Raw genomic sequence first — 15,798 nt, 5'->3', positions numbered from 1 at the left:
CACCAGACTTGTCCTGCCATGTGTGTACATGTGCGTGCGTATGTGTATGCGTGTGCATGCATATGTGTATGTGCACACATGTGTGCGTGTACGTGTGTGGTATGTGTATGTGCGCATGTGGGCTTATGTGCGTGTATGCGTGTGCGTACGTGTATGTGTGCACATGTGCAGGCGTCTGTACTGATCCTGCACATGTGCATCCCGTGCCACCTCAAGAAACAAGTTAATTAATGGGGAGCCAACTGAAACACAGCTGGTCAGCTGAATCCAGAATTTCACAGCTCTCCGTCTGCATCTACTGTTGTCTTTCATGATGTCAAGGAGCCATTTGACTGCAGCTTCTGGGTGGCTCCATTGAGTTCACTAAAACGAAGCGCTCAATAATGGTGAAGCTATAAAAGTTTCACAACACTTTTAAAGATGATAAACAGCTTGGCGCTGTCACAGAATCCCCAAGATTTGCTCAAGCCCTGGCACACTCTAACCTCAGTGGAATATTACGGGGTATACAGCAACCCCCCCAAACTGTGCTATCCCTTTCATTTTCACAGAGTGGACCCTGGCCCAGCCTAGACAGGGACACCGCCGTGTATTCACTTGTAATGTGTCAGAGCTGTGGGTCCGCAGGCGGGAATTGGGGCGTGCTGACTGTAACCGAGAAGAGAAAGCCCTGCATGGAGACAGCAAGGCCGGGGCGGGTTGGGCCGCGGCTGAGGGCTCATCTTTGTGGGAAACACAGGACTCTGGTGCGTTCACATCCCAGCGTCACAATGTAACGAGGATTATGTAATAACCGGTATGTCCCAGAGAAGTGACTGCAAGTGAGTATCAAGTCGACTAAGTAACATGCATATGAGCTCCGCTTTCTCCCTGTGTGTGTGCACGCGTGTGTGCGTGTACCCACAGGAACATCTGTGAGAGCAGAGGAAGGAGGATGGGGCGTCCCAGGGTGGCTCCAGGCTGACACAACACACCTGGGTGCTGGGGTGGCAGGGAGGAGGTAAGAAAGAGGGAAAACCCACGGAGGAGACGGAATCGGAAAAGCCAAGGCCACTGGTGACAAGGGCTGGCGAGGGTGGGAAAAGAAAAACCAGACGTGACTCTTTCTCAGGTAGTCATAAAGGAGGTTGGCTTGCTCAAGCTGAAAGATCACCAGGTACGCAGAAAGCCTGAGAGCAGATGAAGCATTTAGGAAATATTACTACCCGGTCTTTGACGATAAGACACAAAAACCAAACTGCTATTTTGAGCTCCCTGCTGGGGGGAAGGGGAGGGCACAGGCGAGACGCGTTGTATGGTGGCAGGGCCGCGTGGAGCCCACTGGAGGGGTCACCCTGCTCTGCAGGTGCCTGACCACGGAGCCCGGGATGACTATGGCTCAGTCCATCCTGTCACTGGACACCATCGGCGATCACGACACTCACAGCAGGTACCAAGACCAGTGAAGTGCATGACGGGATAGATGCTCACCGGCCCCGCTTCCTGTTAAAACCACTTCATGAAGTGATCTCATCCACCTCGCAGCTCTACCCCCATGGAAAAGACTTGCGCACAACAGGAAGCTCACTCGGTCATCTGGAATTTCTTCAATTCTCCTGGAGGGTGAGCCTGGCCCACCCAACAGGTGCCCTTTACATCAATCACTGTGGTTCCATACCTTAAACTGGCCTGATTTTTGCTGACTGCCAGTTCGACTTTCCAGGGTACCATGCTGAGCCGTCAATTTAACAATGTAACTAAATCACTCCTTTAAATAAATACCCTGCAGAAAATCAGCAACCATGTATGTATTTCAAGGTGTTCTGGAGTAATAAGCAGCTGTAACAAACATACGAAGGTGAAACAACAAGGAAAATTCTTCCAACAGCCACACCAGCTCCAACCTTAAATTGTAAGCTAGCCTGTGTTTAGGGACCAAGGAGAAAACTGGCGAAGCACACAGTCATGCATTACCCACAAACATGAATAGTAGGAATTATTTAAAACAAAGAGCACACTTGGTTTAGAAACACCATTTTTTTTCTAGATCCTTTCAATTTCTTAATTATACTTTCTCTCTCCTCCTGAATTATATTCATACATTCTCCTCTTGAATATACGTTGTTCATACCTTTGAACCTGTGAGTTGGGGGCCCTGGCAACAGAGAAAGGTCCCTGTTTCTTGCTCGTGATACAGAACATCTAAGTCAGCCTTTGAAATGTGATACTGGGAATACACCACTGAAAATTCACATGCACAAGTGTGTGCAATTTCTGGGGCTTCCTTGATTCTCCTCCAACCAAAATATTTTACCCATGTCTTCTAAACACATGGGGAAGACTTATCAGTACAAACACTAAAAGGCAGAAATAGACTCTAAAAGGTTCAGATTAAAACTTAAAGCTTGACAGCTCTTAGAACTACACGGGACTAAAAATTGTTTCGTTTTACCTGGTACCTTCAAGGAATATGAAAGTGAGAGGTTTTATTAAAATAAGAAATGTGCAGCTCCGTGGCACATCAGAAGCTGCTCTTATCAAAACAAAGAGAAAAAACTGTATATTCACCATTACCCAAATATTAAAACCGACCCACAGTTTTGCCAAGAGTGTCTGAACAAGGGTGTCATTACCGTTGGCGCCTCACCACCCGTGACAGTTGATGAACGTGCTCTCCCAGCTGGGGCACTGGGCTGTTAAATGATAATTTACATCAGTGAAATGCATTCTGGGAGGCCACCCACTGCTTACTGAATCAGGGATCAGAGCTGGTGCAGCCAGCAAGGCAGGTGACATGAATCAGAATCTCTGCAATCTGCCCGGGCCAGACAAAGTGGAGCAACCACTGATGACCAGAGGAAAAGAGGAACACGATCACCCGCCCACCGAGAGAAGGCTCTGGATGCAGCCCCGATCTGGGTGAACAGTGAACTGACAGCCTCAACAGTGTGAGATGTCTTATGAAAAAGAAAGAAAGCACCACAATCGTGCCCTCACTGTTAAACAGTTAGCAGATTCTTAAATCTGCCAAGCTCAAAATTCAAGAGGCCACTGGTGATCAGTGAGTTCACAGTTTCACAGAGCACAAAGAAAGAGGGAAGAATCAATGGCTCTTTTGGCCAACACAACTGACACTGATTTTTGAAAAGGAGAGAAAGTGCCATTAATTCATGAAGGACAAACACAGAATCATCTGAAGAGGCTCCCACTGGCCCACCACAGCTGATTGTTCTGTTTTGGGGGGAGGCCTGCACTGCACCCCAGAAAGGATACTCTTGTCAAGCTTCTGACCTACCAGCGCTTTCCATGAAGGCCACAACTGAATCTAATCTGGTACTCAGAATGGATTTATTCATTCATTCTGTAAACATAAAAGACTTAAAATCTAGGCAAAACACATCCTCTGAAGTTGAGCAGAAATGTATACAACAGGGAAGATGCCATGATTGCAAAAACTGTTAAGTGCAGTCTTCCTTCCCCTTCAATTTCAGATGCAATAAGTATTAGTGCTAACAATGATCAAGGATTTGTCATAATAATAAAAATTGGTCAAGGTCAAATATTAAGTTGAGCATGCTAAAACCACATAATATTTTCTCTTCCAAAACAAGAAAGAAATTTACATAAAATTTATTTTTAACGTGTATACTAACACCTCCGCAGGCAGTTCTGGTCTGCCTCCCAATCAGAACATTCATTTTAAGTCCTATATAATTATTAACACCATTTACACATCCATATTTGCTGCCAGTTATGAAAACTAGTGGGAAAGTGGAAACAAATTATAGCCAAGTCTTGAGTCAAGGGAGCTATCTTTAAAGAGAAGGTACAGAAGCTCAGTGGGTTAAGAGTTAAGCCCGTTAATAATGGAAAGGGCTCCTTGCTGCCCACCCAGAAGAGTTTTTCCTATGTTCCGGAGATACAGGTCACTTAAATACAGCTTTGAGGACCAAAGTAAATTTTTTAAAAAGGAATTGCTAATGTTTAGGTCAAGTAGGCATATCAGAATTGGCATTCACTTGGATGGAAGAGCAAAGCAATGGCGTTTTTAGCATTTCAGAGACTTTGGTGGCAGTGACAACGCTCTGTATTGGAAATCCACTCTCCTTGGGCAATCTGCTAGGACATTTAATGCCTCATGTGAATGGTAAGTAGATTTTGCACAGGAAAAACTCTTCCTTGGTTGCCCAGATGATTTTAAATAAAAGCCGAGAGAGCCAACTGGTGGCTGGAAGTGAGCGTGGGTTACCGGTGGGAGATGAGCCTGCTCCGCGACCGCGTCGGTGACACTGCATGACCTCAGCCTGGAGGACGGCTCTCGCTGCTGCGGGGAGGGAAGCACACGGAGCATCAGGAACACACCCTGAGAAACAAGCTTCCCTGGTTTAAAAAAACTAATCCCTCAAGCCTACTGGCTGCTCTTGGATATTAGAAGGTAACTCAATGAAACACCATCTTTTTGGAGTAATGAACATAATCCTTTAAGGCATCAAGTATCTTTCATTGTCATTCTCAAGTGTCTTGAGCAATAACAGCAAAAATAAGAGGTCAAAACATGAAAGGGGAAGCCACAGGTAATGCTGCTTCAATGACAGAAAAAAGAAGCTACAAGTCATACATTGTGCTTTGGGAAGCAACCTCTGGGTAAATTCCAGCGGAACAGGAATAAAGGAAACGATACTGACCTAACAGTTATCAAACATTCATTGGCTATTCTTATCACTGACAAAGAATCAGCTGGATTCTATTTCTAGGGGAATGCACATATAATCTTAGGCTACTTCTAAAGGGCTAGGTATTAATACTTTCAACTTCTGAATGGAGATGGAGTTGTTCAGAATAGGAATGAAGGAAAATAGGTGAGGTTAATCTAAAAAAAAATCTAGAGAATAATGTATAATATGTTCCTCTCACTTGTTTGTCTTGGTCTATATGGCTTAAAAAAAAACCCAACAGATTAGCAGCAGGCCACACACACAAGGCGGGGGTCAAATGAGCCACAGGTGTGCACATGGGACACGTCTGGAGCATGTCCTCACTGTTAATGTTTTCCGGTGAGGAAAACGGGGTAAGGTCCAAGACAGATGCTGTGGTGGTAAACGGGAGGCTTTCCAAGTCTTTCCACGTGGTTAGCATGAAGGATTCGTTCTTTAGAAGATCACGCTATTGTCCTTGAATACAGAGTGACTCTCACAAGCAGAACTGGAGAAGAATCCCCTCTTTCCTAAATACTTAATAGTTGAACTGGACTCAACACAAACTTAAAATAATTCTGTCACTTATACTTGCATCTTAAAGATATTTTATGAACCTAGAATGAAGAAGTTCCCTATTACAAGTAACTGAAATGATGGTTTTCACTTGGTAGATTAAAGGGATACCATTGCTATGGTTCTGGCAGCACTTACTCCCTTTTATAAGGTTTTAAATACATGACTTCCATGCTTCTGCTGTTTCCACAGCGAGTTTTATCAGTTCAAATACCCCATGTATGCAAACTCTTTGTTTCCCTCTCCCTTTAGTACCACATTTACATCTCAGTGTTACTCCTCTTTCCGAAAGATACTCAAGAGTTTTAACACAAAAGCACATTAACTGAGTAGTCACTGTAACTCCTGATGGGGCCAATGGTATCTTTTAAAAGAAAAACACAGCTGAAGGAGTGACAGTCTTGTGAGCACCTGCTTTTACATTTTATGCAGCCGTCCTAGTCATTTACATGTGATACGGCTGTAATGATGATTATTTTTCTAGGATGCCATCTTCAGCTGAGGGACTACCATCATTTACTACAGTGCATCTGCTGGTTCAGTTTCTCAAGAAATACTGAGGCTGCATTGCTTCTCAATTTTATGTACAAGCAAGAATTTTCTATGGCCTTTTCCTGCAGTTTTGTGTCAAACACAGGTCTTCATGGCTGACTCTGCTGACTCTCACTGGGGCTTGGCCCCACCTGAAGCGTCTAGAACGAATCTGCTCGACGGCTGAGAACTCAGGTTCAAACGCTACGCGAGCGGCAGTGTCACATCTCACAGCCTTTCTCTGGGACTTAGGAGATGACTTCTGTCTCCCATCCTAACCTGTCTTGGACGGGTCACTTAACCATCATGCCGTCACCTGTGAAACAACAATGACAAAGCAGGCAGAGCATGAGACCAACGTGGAGGCCCAACGCTCTCAGGCCCCACTGAGAGACACCACTTTGTGATGAAGGCACTGTTTCACAACCTTTTGCTGGGAAAAGAACTTCTACGAGGTTAATGCTTAACAATACAGAAGTCATAGGTGAGTTATCTATGAATCAAGAAAGTGCTCCGTCTGCTTGGGCTATGTTTGGTGTAGTCTTGCTTCTCCCAGGGAAGAAGGAACTTGGGAAATGTCAAAATTATTTGGGGGCTAGGAGACCCTGGTCATTATTTGCAAACAAGGTTCTCTGAAAAGTGACAACAACAACAAAAATGACAAAATATTCGCTCAACTTCTCATTCAAACAAGACCATGACTTACAATCAAAGACCCAAACTGCTCGCCGTTGGAGTCGGGAGTGACCTGCAGCCTTCTGCTCAGCTCCTCGGACAGCTCCTGGGGGCTGGTCCGGGACACAGGCGAGGCTGGCGGCGGGGGCAGCGCCAGGCTGAGCGAGTCTCCACTCATGTTCACTTCCTCTGAAATGGTCTCCCAAGGCTGCCGGGGGAAGAGACACTGTGGTGAGTGCTGGAACGAGGGACCCTCTCGTGCCCGCCCTGGTAATAACCATCCTAACTGTCGTTCACATTTACTGAGCGCTAAGGAGGCACTCGGTCTTCCCAGCATCCGTAAGGAAGATAAGGCTCCCAGCCTGACTAACAGATGAGGAAACTGAGGCTGAGGGAGTAACTGGTGCCAGGGGCCAGCAAGCCAAGGAAGCCTGTGCTCCTAACCCCTTTAAAACAGCACCTCTCTTAGCAGTGGCTTGCTTCTAGCACTTGATGCTACCTGCACGGGTTAAAAAATATCCTCAGGAATTTACGATTTTCATGAATTTTCTTTTAGTCTAACCACTGAGGATTCACAATGAAAACAGCAGAGATGCTATAAACTGTTAGTAATCACTGGTTATCAAGTAACTTTTAGTGAATTTATTACAGCATCATTCATTTTGTTTTTCCAATTTTGATCACTGGAACATTTTGTGAATGATCTTCCTAACATAAGAATGGATTTCCAATAAGTAAACAGAGTTGTCAAGGCAGCACCGAAGTTACTGCAATTACTAATTTGTTGTTCAATTTATATTTTCCCCAGTGATTTACCATAAGCATTTAAGAGTGAACTTAGGAACATCTATGTTCACCCCAACTTGTATTTTCTTGGTAATAACCTGTTTCACCACGTCAAAACTACTCAAAATTATATTTGGTGCCTGAAGAAGTTACAGGGCAGGTGTCTTCAACTGCTCAAAGATGATTACCATGTTGCCTAAGATACGTTTAGACTCTGGGGAAAAATAAAAGTATGAAGTGAAAATACATTAAGATTTCTGTGCTAAAAAATGTCATGCACTTTCACAGTGATGTAAATTATGTGTGCTCGAAGATGGCCTCTAGAGCACTTTCTAAGTTAGTAAATACCCCAATGGTCTTCAACTAGCTAGAAGACTGTGATCTTTTCTTTTAGACAGTATTTACTGAGATAGGAAATCGTGCCACGGGGTCAGCCTGGAGCACACGGAAAGGAGGCGCGTCGGGGGTGAGCAGGTGGGGTCGCACCTCGGGGCCCTCCCGCCCCGCAGCCCACCGCCAGGGGGCGCTGTAGGGAGTGAGCAGGCAGGGTCGCACCTCGGGGCCCTCCCCGCCCTCGCTGGGCTCCGGCTCCAGGTCCTCGCTGATGTGTCTGCGCGAGCGGAAGCGGCGGTGTGCGGCCTCCTGGTTGATCTGCCGGATGTTGCTGTCGGACTCAGACGACACGTCCCTGGGCGCACACAGAGCAAGGGGGGCAGAAAGAGAACCGGTGTTGATACCTGGCCCTTCAACCCCAGCCCAACATTCACCCAGGGCCCGACACCGAACACGACGTCGTGCTCTCACGTTCAACTCTGAGAATCAGCTGGCCACTCAAAGGAGAATCTGCCAACATCTCTTGGCGAGAGTGTACTTCCACGTCGGCTTCATTGAAATAAACACAGTTTCTAAATGCCTCTGCCACAATATTTTTGAGTATCTTTCAGGGATATACTGTAGCATGTACTTTATAGGGTTTAAGAAAGATGAGAAATCAAAGTCCTCCACCCAGGGGCCCCACGAGAAGCGGCTTTCTGAAGGAGAATGACAGGTGAGCCCTCATTCGAGGGCAGTCAGTGGCGACCCCTCAAGGAGTCCAGCAACGACAAGGTCCAGACTTTTGTTCATCAGCAATCAACCAGTAAGTACAAACAGTGTAAATTCAAAGTTGGGGTCCCGAGGGAACGTTCCTGATTCGACATGAACTTTTTCGGCCGCTGTGGGTTTCATTTTGACAGAACCTCAGATCATGACACTTTTTAAACTCCACTTTTAAACTCCCATTAAACTCTACTTTAAAAATTCACACAAACATCAGGCAATTACCTCCCAAATCAACTAGGATCTGAAGAATACTGTAACTTCATATTCCCCCCCCTTTTTTTTTTTGTCATGTAACTCTTAATTTAGGATTTGAAAAGCACTGATTCCATCTTTAAAACTTCTGCAGTAAATTACAGGCAATTCTCCTTTGGGAGAAATATTACTTGGAGGCTTTTAAAGTAGAGGTTTAAATGTCAAAATGTTTTTCAGAGAAAACTCTTACAGACTCTTTCAATAAGATACCATGATGTTGCAAATTAATATTTCACAATAGCTGAAAACATTATTTTAGACTAACTGAAATCCAGTATTAATCAAGGGCCCTCATTACAGATTTTCCTTAAAACATAGGTTTTAAGACATTCTAATGCAGTCTCAGACATGCTATCTTCCCCCTAAAGAGCCTACTGGGCCCTGTAACAGTGAACAGCCTGCGATATAAGCAGCACTATTTGCAAATAAATAGGCGACTCTTTATCGCCAGCTTCTAAGAGTCTGAACAGTTCCACCAACAATCTTCATGAGTTTTAGCTTTACTGGTAAAGTGACAGTATGAGGTTGGCTTCTATTTAGTCCATATTAAATCAATAACTCTTGTTATTAAGATCTAAATGAAGTTTTACTGTATGTACAGAATGGATACATAAATTCTTAAAACCTCACAGAAATACCTATTTTGCATATTTTATAGATGTATTAAACTATATCTGAAAAAATCACATAAGGCCACAAAGAAGCTAAATAAAATCAAGGGACACACAAGTATACTAATACAATTTATGAAACTACCGAAACAATGATAAAAAAAAACACTCTCTTAGGTATGTTAGAAAATATAATATTATCTTTAGGATTTTACACTGCTACAGTGATTTTTACAGGATATTCAATTCAATTTCACTGTATAATGGCTTTACTTAAAACACTGTATATATAAAAGTTTTGTGAAAATTTTATATCTTCACTTGAAATGTCAGTTGTCACTTAGTCAACACCACATGCGTGTTCTGGGTTGTAACACACACTTGATTTGTTACAGGGATTTTGGAGAGGTTGAGGAGAATAAGGTTTAATATTACTGTATCTGCATTTTCTGAGAAGTATATAAAATTCCATTATTCTGAAAAGGCCTTTTTTTTTTTTTTAAAGGGGCGTTTAAAATAAATTATGTTAATCCGCCTTATCCAACATGCTTGAATAATTAGTAATCAGTGTGAACTAGAAACAACTAAAAAGCATAAAGAAGAAAGATAACTCTGATTCTGAAATTCCAAGTCTGGACTTTCTTATGGTCTTTAGAGACGAAATGAAAATATTCATACGAGGGAGGCCTTTGGCCCTTAATCAAGCAATTGAATGAGAGGGTTGATGAAACTGACAGGAAGTTTAAATGGTCACTGATGGGAAAATGAACATTTAAAAATAGGTCTGAGCTGACAAAACAAACATGATTTTACCGGGGGCAGGGAAAAAAAAACTTAAGGAGTAGCTCTTTGAATTTTCTTCATTCATTAATTTCACAATATATTTTTCATTTGACTTTCATAGGAAATATACAAATCAATAAAGACAAGAAAACCCATACATTTATCAAATTCAGTGCCAATTAAGATCAATGTGTCGGTTCATTTACATCCTATCAGTGACTGTCAGTGACAAATGATGACCTGAGTCATCAAGAGATGATTAAATGATTGCTAAAGGGTGAAGAATTACAAAGTGGTTTAGAAAGAAGTACTAAAAAGAGTTAAAATGAGTGTTTCACAAGTCCATCTTCATTTATAGTCTTAATATGATTCCTTCATTATATTTTTGAACTTCTGCTTTTAACAATAAAAAGTTTATAGTTTACATTTAAATAGGACAAGGACAAATCTAAAATTAAAGGGGTTTTAAAAAGCCACCATCTGACTTGAGAGACCTGGGGGAGTGTTCCGTGGTCACCTTCCATCCTAGTCTCTGCATCCAGTCCCCAACAGTTCACTAAACCATGCGTCTGTACCCACTCTCAGAAACGACTCATCTGTAGTCACTCCTTCAGTTAAAAGCTCCTACTTTGTGCCAGGTGCGAGGGGTTGCTCTGTGAAGAGGAAACCACAGTCCCTGCTTACACAGGCAGTAAGAGAATTATGTGCTCTGTGTCCTCACGGGAAAGCATCCAGCTTTCAGACAGACTGGGACAGAAAAGGTCTGGCTCTCCTGGAGGAAAGGACAGGAGGCTGACATCGGAAGGTTGCCGGGGGGACAGGCACACTCTGGTTTTGTTTTTTGGAGAGGACGCGGGGCAGCACATCTGCAGGGCCCAGGAGAGAAAGTCCTCAAGAGCGGCCTGCAGGGTCAGATGCCCTGTGTGATGGCCGTGGGCGGCGAGAGGCAGGGAGGGCAGGACCCTGCAGGGACAGCCTGAGGGCAAGGGGATGTCCAGGAGGACTTGGCAGGGGCTGAAGCCTGGAGCGCAAGTCTGGGTAAGCACTGAGACTCCCCAGGAGGGCCTTCATTCTCTGTAGAATGTGACCATCACTTCATTATCTGACTTTCTCAGCAGAGATACAGCCTTTTAATAAAGACACTTGTTAATACCCGCCCCGCCCCCCCTCCCTGGAGTGCCTGTAGCATTCTGTGAAAACTGATTTATGAGAAAAATCATTTTTCAATTAAAACAACACTTTAAAATCATCTGGAGGGCTTGAGGGCTCTGGTCAAGCCAAATCAAGTTAAGGACAAAGAACCTCATATTCTCAAACGGTTGAGACAGGAGGTTATCATGGAAACCGACCCTTTCCCCTCATCTCAGTTTTCTCTTGTTTCCTAGACGCCGTGCCTGATGGGAAGGAGGCAGCCGGGAAGCTGCACCCAGAGCTCTGCCAATGTCCCTTCTGGTGAGCCACCTGTAGAGAGCATCACGTCACTGACGCCTCCCTAAACTACATGTGAACCTGAACTTGGAAGAACCAGTTTCCCAATTTATCTCTGGGCTCCCGAGGAGCCAGTATTTATGTAAGTTACGGCTTTTGTTTTGGGTCAGGTCTACAGGACACTGAAGGTGGTGTGTTTAAAAAACGATGAAGTGTTCCTTAGGGATTTCTCCATTAGTTTCACCACTCTCTGAGGCAGAGAAAGTAACAACTGTTCCCATTTACCCCCAAACACAGACTTTGGTCTGCATAATTATTCATGCCAGTGAACATTTCTCCCTATATATCTTGGTTATTAGTCTCTGTGAGCTGCTAGTGGTCACTTTGTTTTCTTACAGAGGTCACATGACACTAGGGTCCCCATGAAGTGTTCCTTTCAGATACTGTTTTCCTATGACCTTTAACAAAGGTAGATAAAGGTACTTTGCTCAGGGTGTTGCTACCAAGAATCTTGTGATGGCTACATGTAACCAAGTCCAAGGTGGTTACTTTTTTTTAAAACTACAAATAACTACAATAGTCAAATGACTTAAAACAGTTTTAACAGCTTTGGTCATTGATTAAAGGGAAATAGTAAAAACAAATTAATTAAAAAACCAATGAAACCATTTCCATTTATATTTCTATATGGAAAAAATTATCACAAAGAAGAGTTTGACATCATCTGGATGTTGGGATACTATGCTGTCTCGGCAGCAATGAGCTGGTGCTCATGCTAGGTGGTCCAAAGCTGACCAAGGGCGCCTGGTATTAAGGAGAACCCACTTAGGGGCTTAGGAAAGACTGGCCTTCACTGTTGCAGATTCTGCAAGCTTTTCCTCTAAATCAAACAACACCTAGACTAGACTTCTTGGCAACTCTTCCCACCACACAGTCTTATGCAGACAACAGTTGCAATTTCTAAAGACAAAAGGGTTATTGACAACACCATCCATCACCTTGCTAACACTTGTTCAAAAACCATCATCAGCTAATTTCCTTCAGAGTCTGGGTTAAAGATAAAATTATCTCACCTGATATACTTGCCTTTATTCATACTGAAAATTATACAATTTACTGATAAATTACTTCCTTGTCTTGGCTGCCGGGGAGTTCACCTTTTCTAGGATAGCCTTTTCCTTTTACATTTTTAGTATTTGTTTTTGTCTTTTATTGTATATTAATAGTTTTAGGTCTTGCTGTATACTATCATTTAAAAACAAGCTACTTCAAATCCTTTTTTACAGTCATGAGGTTTAATTAGTGTTTGCTATTATTAAACCAAAAATTGTCCAGTGAACAAAATAACAATCAATTCACTGTGTCCCTGAGGCTGGCGAGGGACTAGAACAAAGAGTGTTACCAACTGTGAATTAGCAACCCTCCCACCTGCTTCTAATGCTATCACGGGGTGATCTATAAATTCCTCAAAAAGGGGAAAAAAAAGTTTTGAGATAATCAAATAATTATGGAATAAAACTCCAAAAAGTTAAAGAGGAAATGGCACAGCCAATATGTGCTGAGACTGAAGAAGGGAGCAGAGATGTAATCACCATGCATTAAGCTAAACCTAAGAAAAATGATCTTGGTTTTACATCTCATGACTCTACATAAAGATGACATGCAAAGTAAATTAGTGCATATTTACAGCAGGAGACCATGATACAGACGCCAGGGCGTCTTTATAACCTACGAACTCTGTTAGGTTCCCATGCCCTCTAACTACACCAAGAGGATTCCCGTTGCAACGCACAACCACGCGCTTCCATTGATGGAAGACGTGCTTCCCAGCTCTGTCCCAAAGAGCTGCCACGTGGGGGCATCTGTGTGCAGAGTGGGGGACGTGTTCGCGACCACGGATGGCACTCACATTAGGCTGGGTCGGTGCCACTGCGTGGTCCGATTGTTGTGGTTGACGTAGTAAGTGCGGCCCAGGTTGTCCACTTTCTCTTCCCAGCCGGGGGGCAGCGGAGGTGGGGGCAGCTCCTCCTGGTGCTGAGATGCCGAGTCATTGGAGTCAACGACTTCCCACCCAGGCTGTGGGACAGAAGAGAGGGAAGGGTGTCAGGCTGGTTCGCTGGTACCAGGGCATCCATGCCCTTTGTCCTCGCTCCCATGGGCTCCGGCAGTGGCTTCGTGTGCCACGTTTCAAGAAATTCTCAACACTAGGCGGAAAAAATGTCAATTCTAAGAGAGTCACAAAATCGCTCTGAGCCACGGCCAACAAACTGCACTGCCCTCCCCGAGGGCGGTGGTGTGGGTAGTGACATGGACGGGGATCTGAGCAGCCCCTCACATTACCTAGGTCCCATTATGCTCTTTCATATTTCGTGTTTGTTATTTTGACCTGATGGCCTCTGGGGCTGTACAAAGCCATGCCGATCATATGGGTCATGCTACAGCTGTCGTCTTTTCAACACCTCCGGAAGGTAGGAGGGAGCTGGGAAGATGAGCCTCACAGCACGTGCGTTCTTGCAGATGCCACGGGCGGGCCACCAAGAGGCCTGGGGCGCTCTTGCTCCCCAGGGAGGACCACGGGAAAGTGGCCCCCAGAGGAGGGGGAGCTCCCTGACACCCCTCTAGGGAGGACGAGCACGCACGGCAGCCAGAACAGCCTGGAAGCTGCCTCTTCCTACTCAGTCATTTCCCACCTGCTGCCACCCCGTCAGCAGCCTTCACGGTCCCCGAGTCAGAGGTACTCTTTTGCAACACATATTTTCGGCATTAAGTATTCCTTCCTGACATCCCCGAGTAAAGTCACTGGAAAATTAACTAATTCACTGGTTACTGCAGTTGGAAGGCTGGAGGAGTGTAAAAAAAAAAAAAATTCCTTGGATTCGAGATAAAAATGTGTGGATGTGCTTATGAAATCTTAACAGTCAAGACTGCCTACCACCCACTTCAGTCCTTCTCCCAGAGAGAGATGAAAGCCTGCACATGAAATACTGCTTGGAAATATGACCTCTGGGTCTTGGGGGGCGGGTGCAGTTACTTGCCCATAATGCATTATTCACACACCATGTATATGCAACAGCTGCAAACAGATGTGCAAATAGGCCATGGAGAGGTCTCGTGAATGGACATTCTCCGAACAATATGAGAACATGTCTAATGAAACAGCACTGTCTGGAGCCTGTGCTGCGAATGTCCGATAGGACCCACAGTAGACGTATGTGACAGGAAAGTTAAAAGGTGGTATTTTTCTTTTTAACTTGCCAAGAGGGAACAAAAGAAAATTCCTCTGGACAGCTAATTGCAGAAAGGCCTTTCTAGAGGAGAGCTTTTCTAATGCACGCTCTCACCTGCTGGCCAAACGAGTAAGAAACTTGGAACAGCTTCTATATCATTTTACCCACTTTGAAGCCATTCTAAGTGCTACAAGGACTTTACTAAGCGCTAAATCCAAAGAAATAAGAGAATTAAATATGTGGGGGAGAATTTCACACAGTGGTGGGACTGTTAATAGAACAGGGGTTAGAGCAGTTCATAAAAAGACACCTCTTCAATGATTAGTGTTATAAGGTAAAATGAAAAGCTCACCTCTTTTGGTAAAAGCAAACATATTGGTAGATCCGTGGAAGATGCACATTCATGAACACATTTAAGTTCCTTCATATTTATAAACATTTAGTTCCTTAAATTATAAAACCTTCATGTAAAATATCTACATGCTCTTAGGGAAAGAAAACAGACCACAGCCCGGAGTGCCCGGCTTACCTCCATCTCATCCCGCTGCTCACTGTTCTCTTCATCTTGGCCTCCATTTTTGGGCATATAGGCCATTTTCAATCGCAAAAATCCCTTAACCCGAGATTTATGACTGCATGATGGAAGAAAAATTGGTTACAGAGGATGTGACTTGGTTTGACACGTCATATTTATGATGCTTTAAATAGATGCAATAGGGAAAGATGCTAAAATCTTCCTCAGAGAAAATCAAGCCCAAAGCATAAAGAATGGCTTGCAGCCTAAAGCCTCACCTTCTTGGTCGGAGGAGAAAGTCCTTAAACGTGTAGGGTCGCTCCATGGTTGGGTCTTCTGTCTAAAGGAAGAAAAAGCAAGTTTTGGTGCTCCTGAGGTTCTCGTATTTCACATCCACCCAACCAGACGACCGAGGACACACTTGTCTGTTTTAGAGCGTGCTCGGCAAAGACAGAGTTGGCTCCTCAGACAGTACTTGACAATTAATTACATATTTCATAGGTCACAGAACTTTATCTCCTCAAGACCCGCTAGATGTCACTATCAACACCCATTTTTTAGGAGCCAACCCCAGCCTTCCACAAATTTACAAAATTATAGCTGTCACTGCCAAGTGTAATTTCTAACTGCTGGGTGCAGGC

General features: G+C 44.0%; 1 protein-coding gene across 14 annotated transcripts in view; it reads right to left on the bottom strand.

Moving 5' to 3' along the window:
• Window positions 1-15,798, bottom strand: part of NEDD4L (NEDD4 like E3 ubiquitin protein ligase) — a 365,506-nt gene that overhangs the window by 61,794 nt on the left and 287,914 nt on the right. For 8 of the 14 annotated variants that reach the window (XM_043889412.1, XM_043889413.1, XM_043889406.1 and 5 more), the window contains 6 exons: window positions 15,436-15,497; window positions 15,173-15,275; window positions 13,326-13,492; window positions 7,797-7,929; window positions 6,487-6,663; window positions 4,229-4,303 (listed from right to left, as the gene is read on the bottom strand). In XM_043889412.1, coding sequence (XP_043745347.1) covers window positions 4,229-4,303; window positions 6,487-6,663; window positions 7,797-7,929; window positions 13,326-13,492; window positions 15,173-15,275; window positions 15,436-15,482 — 702 coding nt within the window. In that variant the 5' untranslated portion in view covers window positions 15,483-15,497. Of the gene's footprint in view, window positions 1-2,612; window positions 2,673-4,228; window positions 4,304-6,486; window positions 6,664-7,796; window positions 7,930-13,325; window positions 13,493-15,172; window positions 15,276-15,435; window positions 15,498-15,798 lie in introns of all 14 variants that reach the window. The other 6 variants (XM_043889411.1, XM_043889410.1, XM_043889416.1 and 3 more) reach the window with 1 other exon arrangement.

Source organism: Cervus elaphus, chromosome 27 (assembly GCF_910594005.1).
Source record: "Cervus elaphus chromosome 27, mCerEla1.1, whole genome shotgun sequence".
Lineage (NCBI taxonomy): Eukaryota > Metazoa > Chordata > Mammalia > Artiodactyla > Cervidae > Cervus > Cervus elaphus.
The sequence above is the reverse complement of the archived record's forward strand: the minus strand, read 5'-3'. Positions and strand labels throughout refer to the sequence as shown.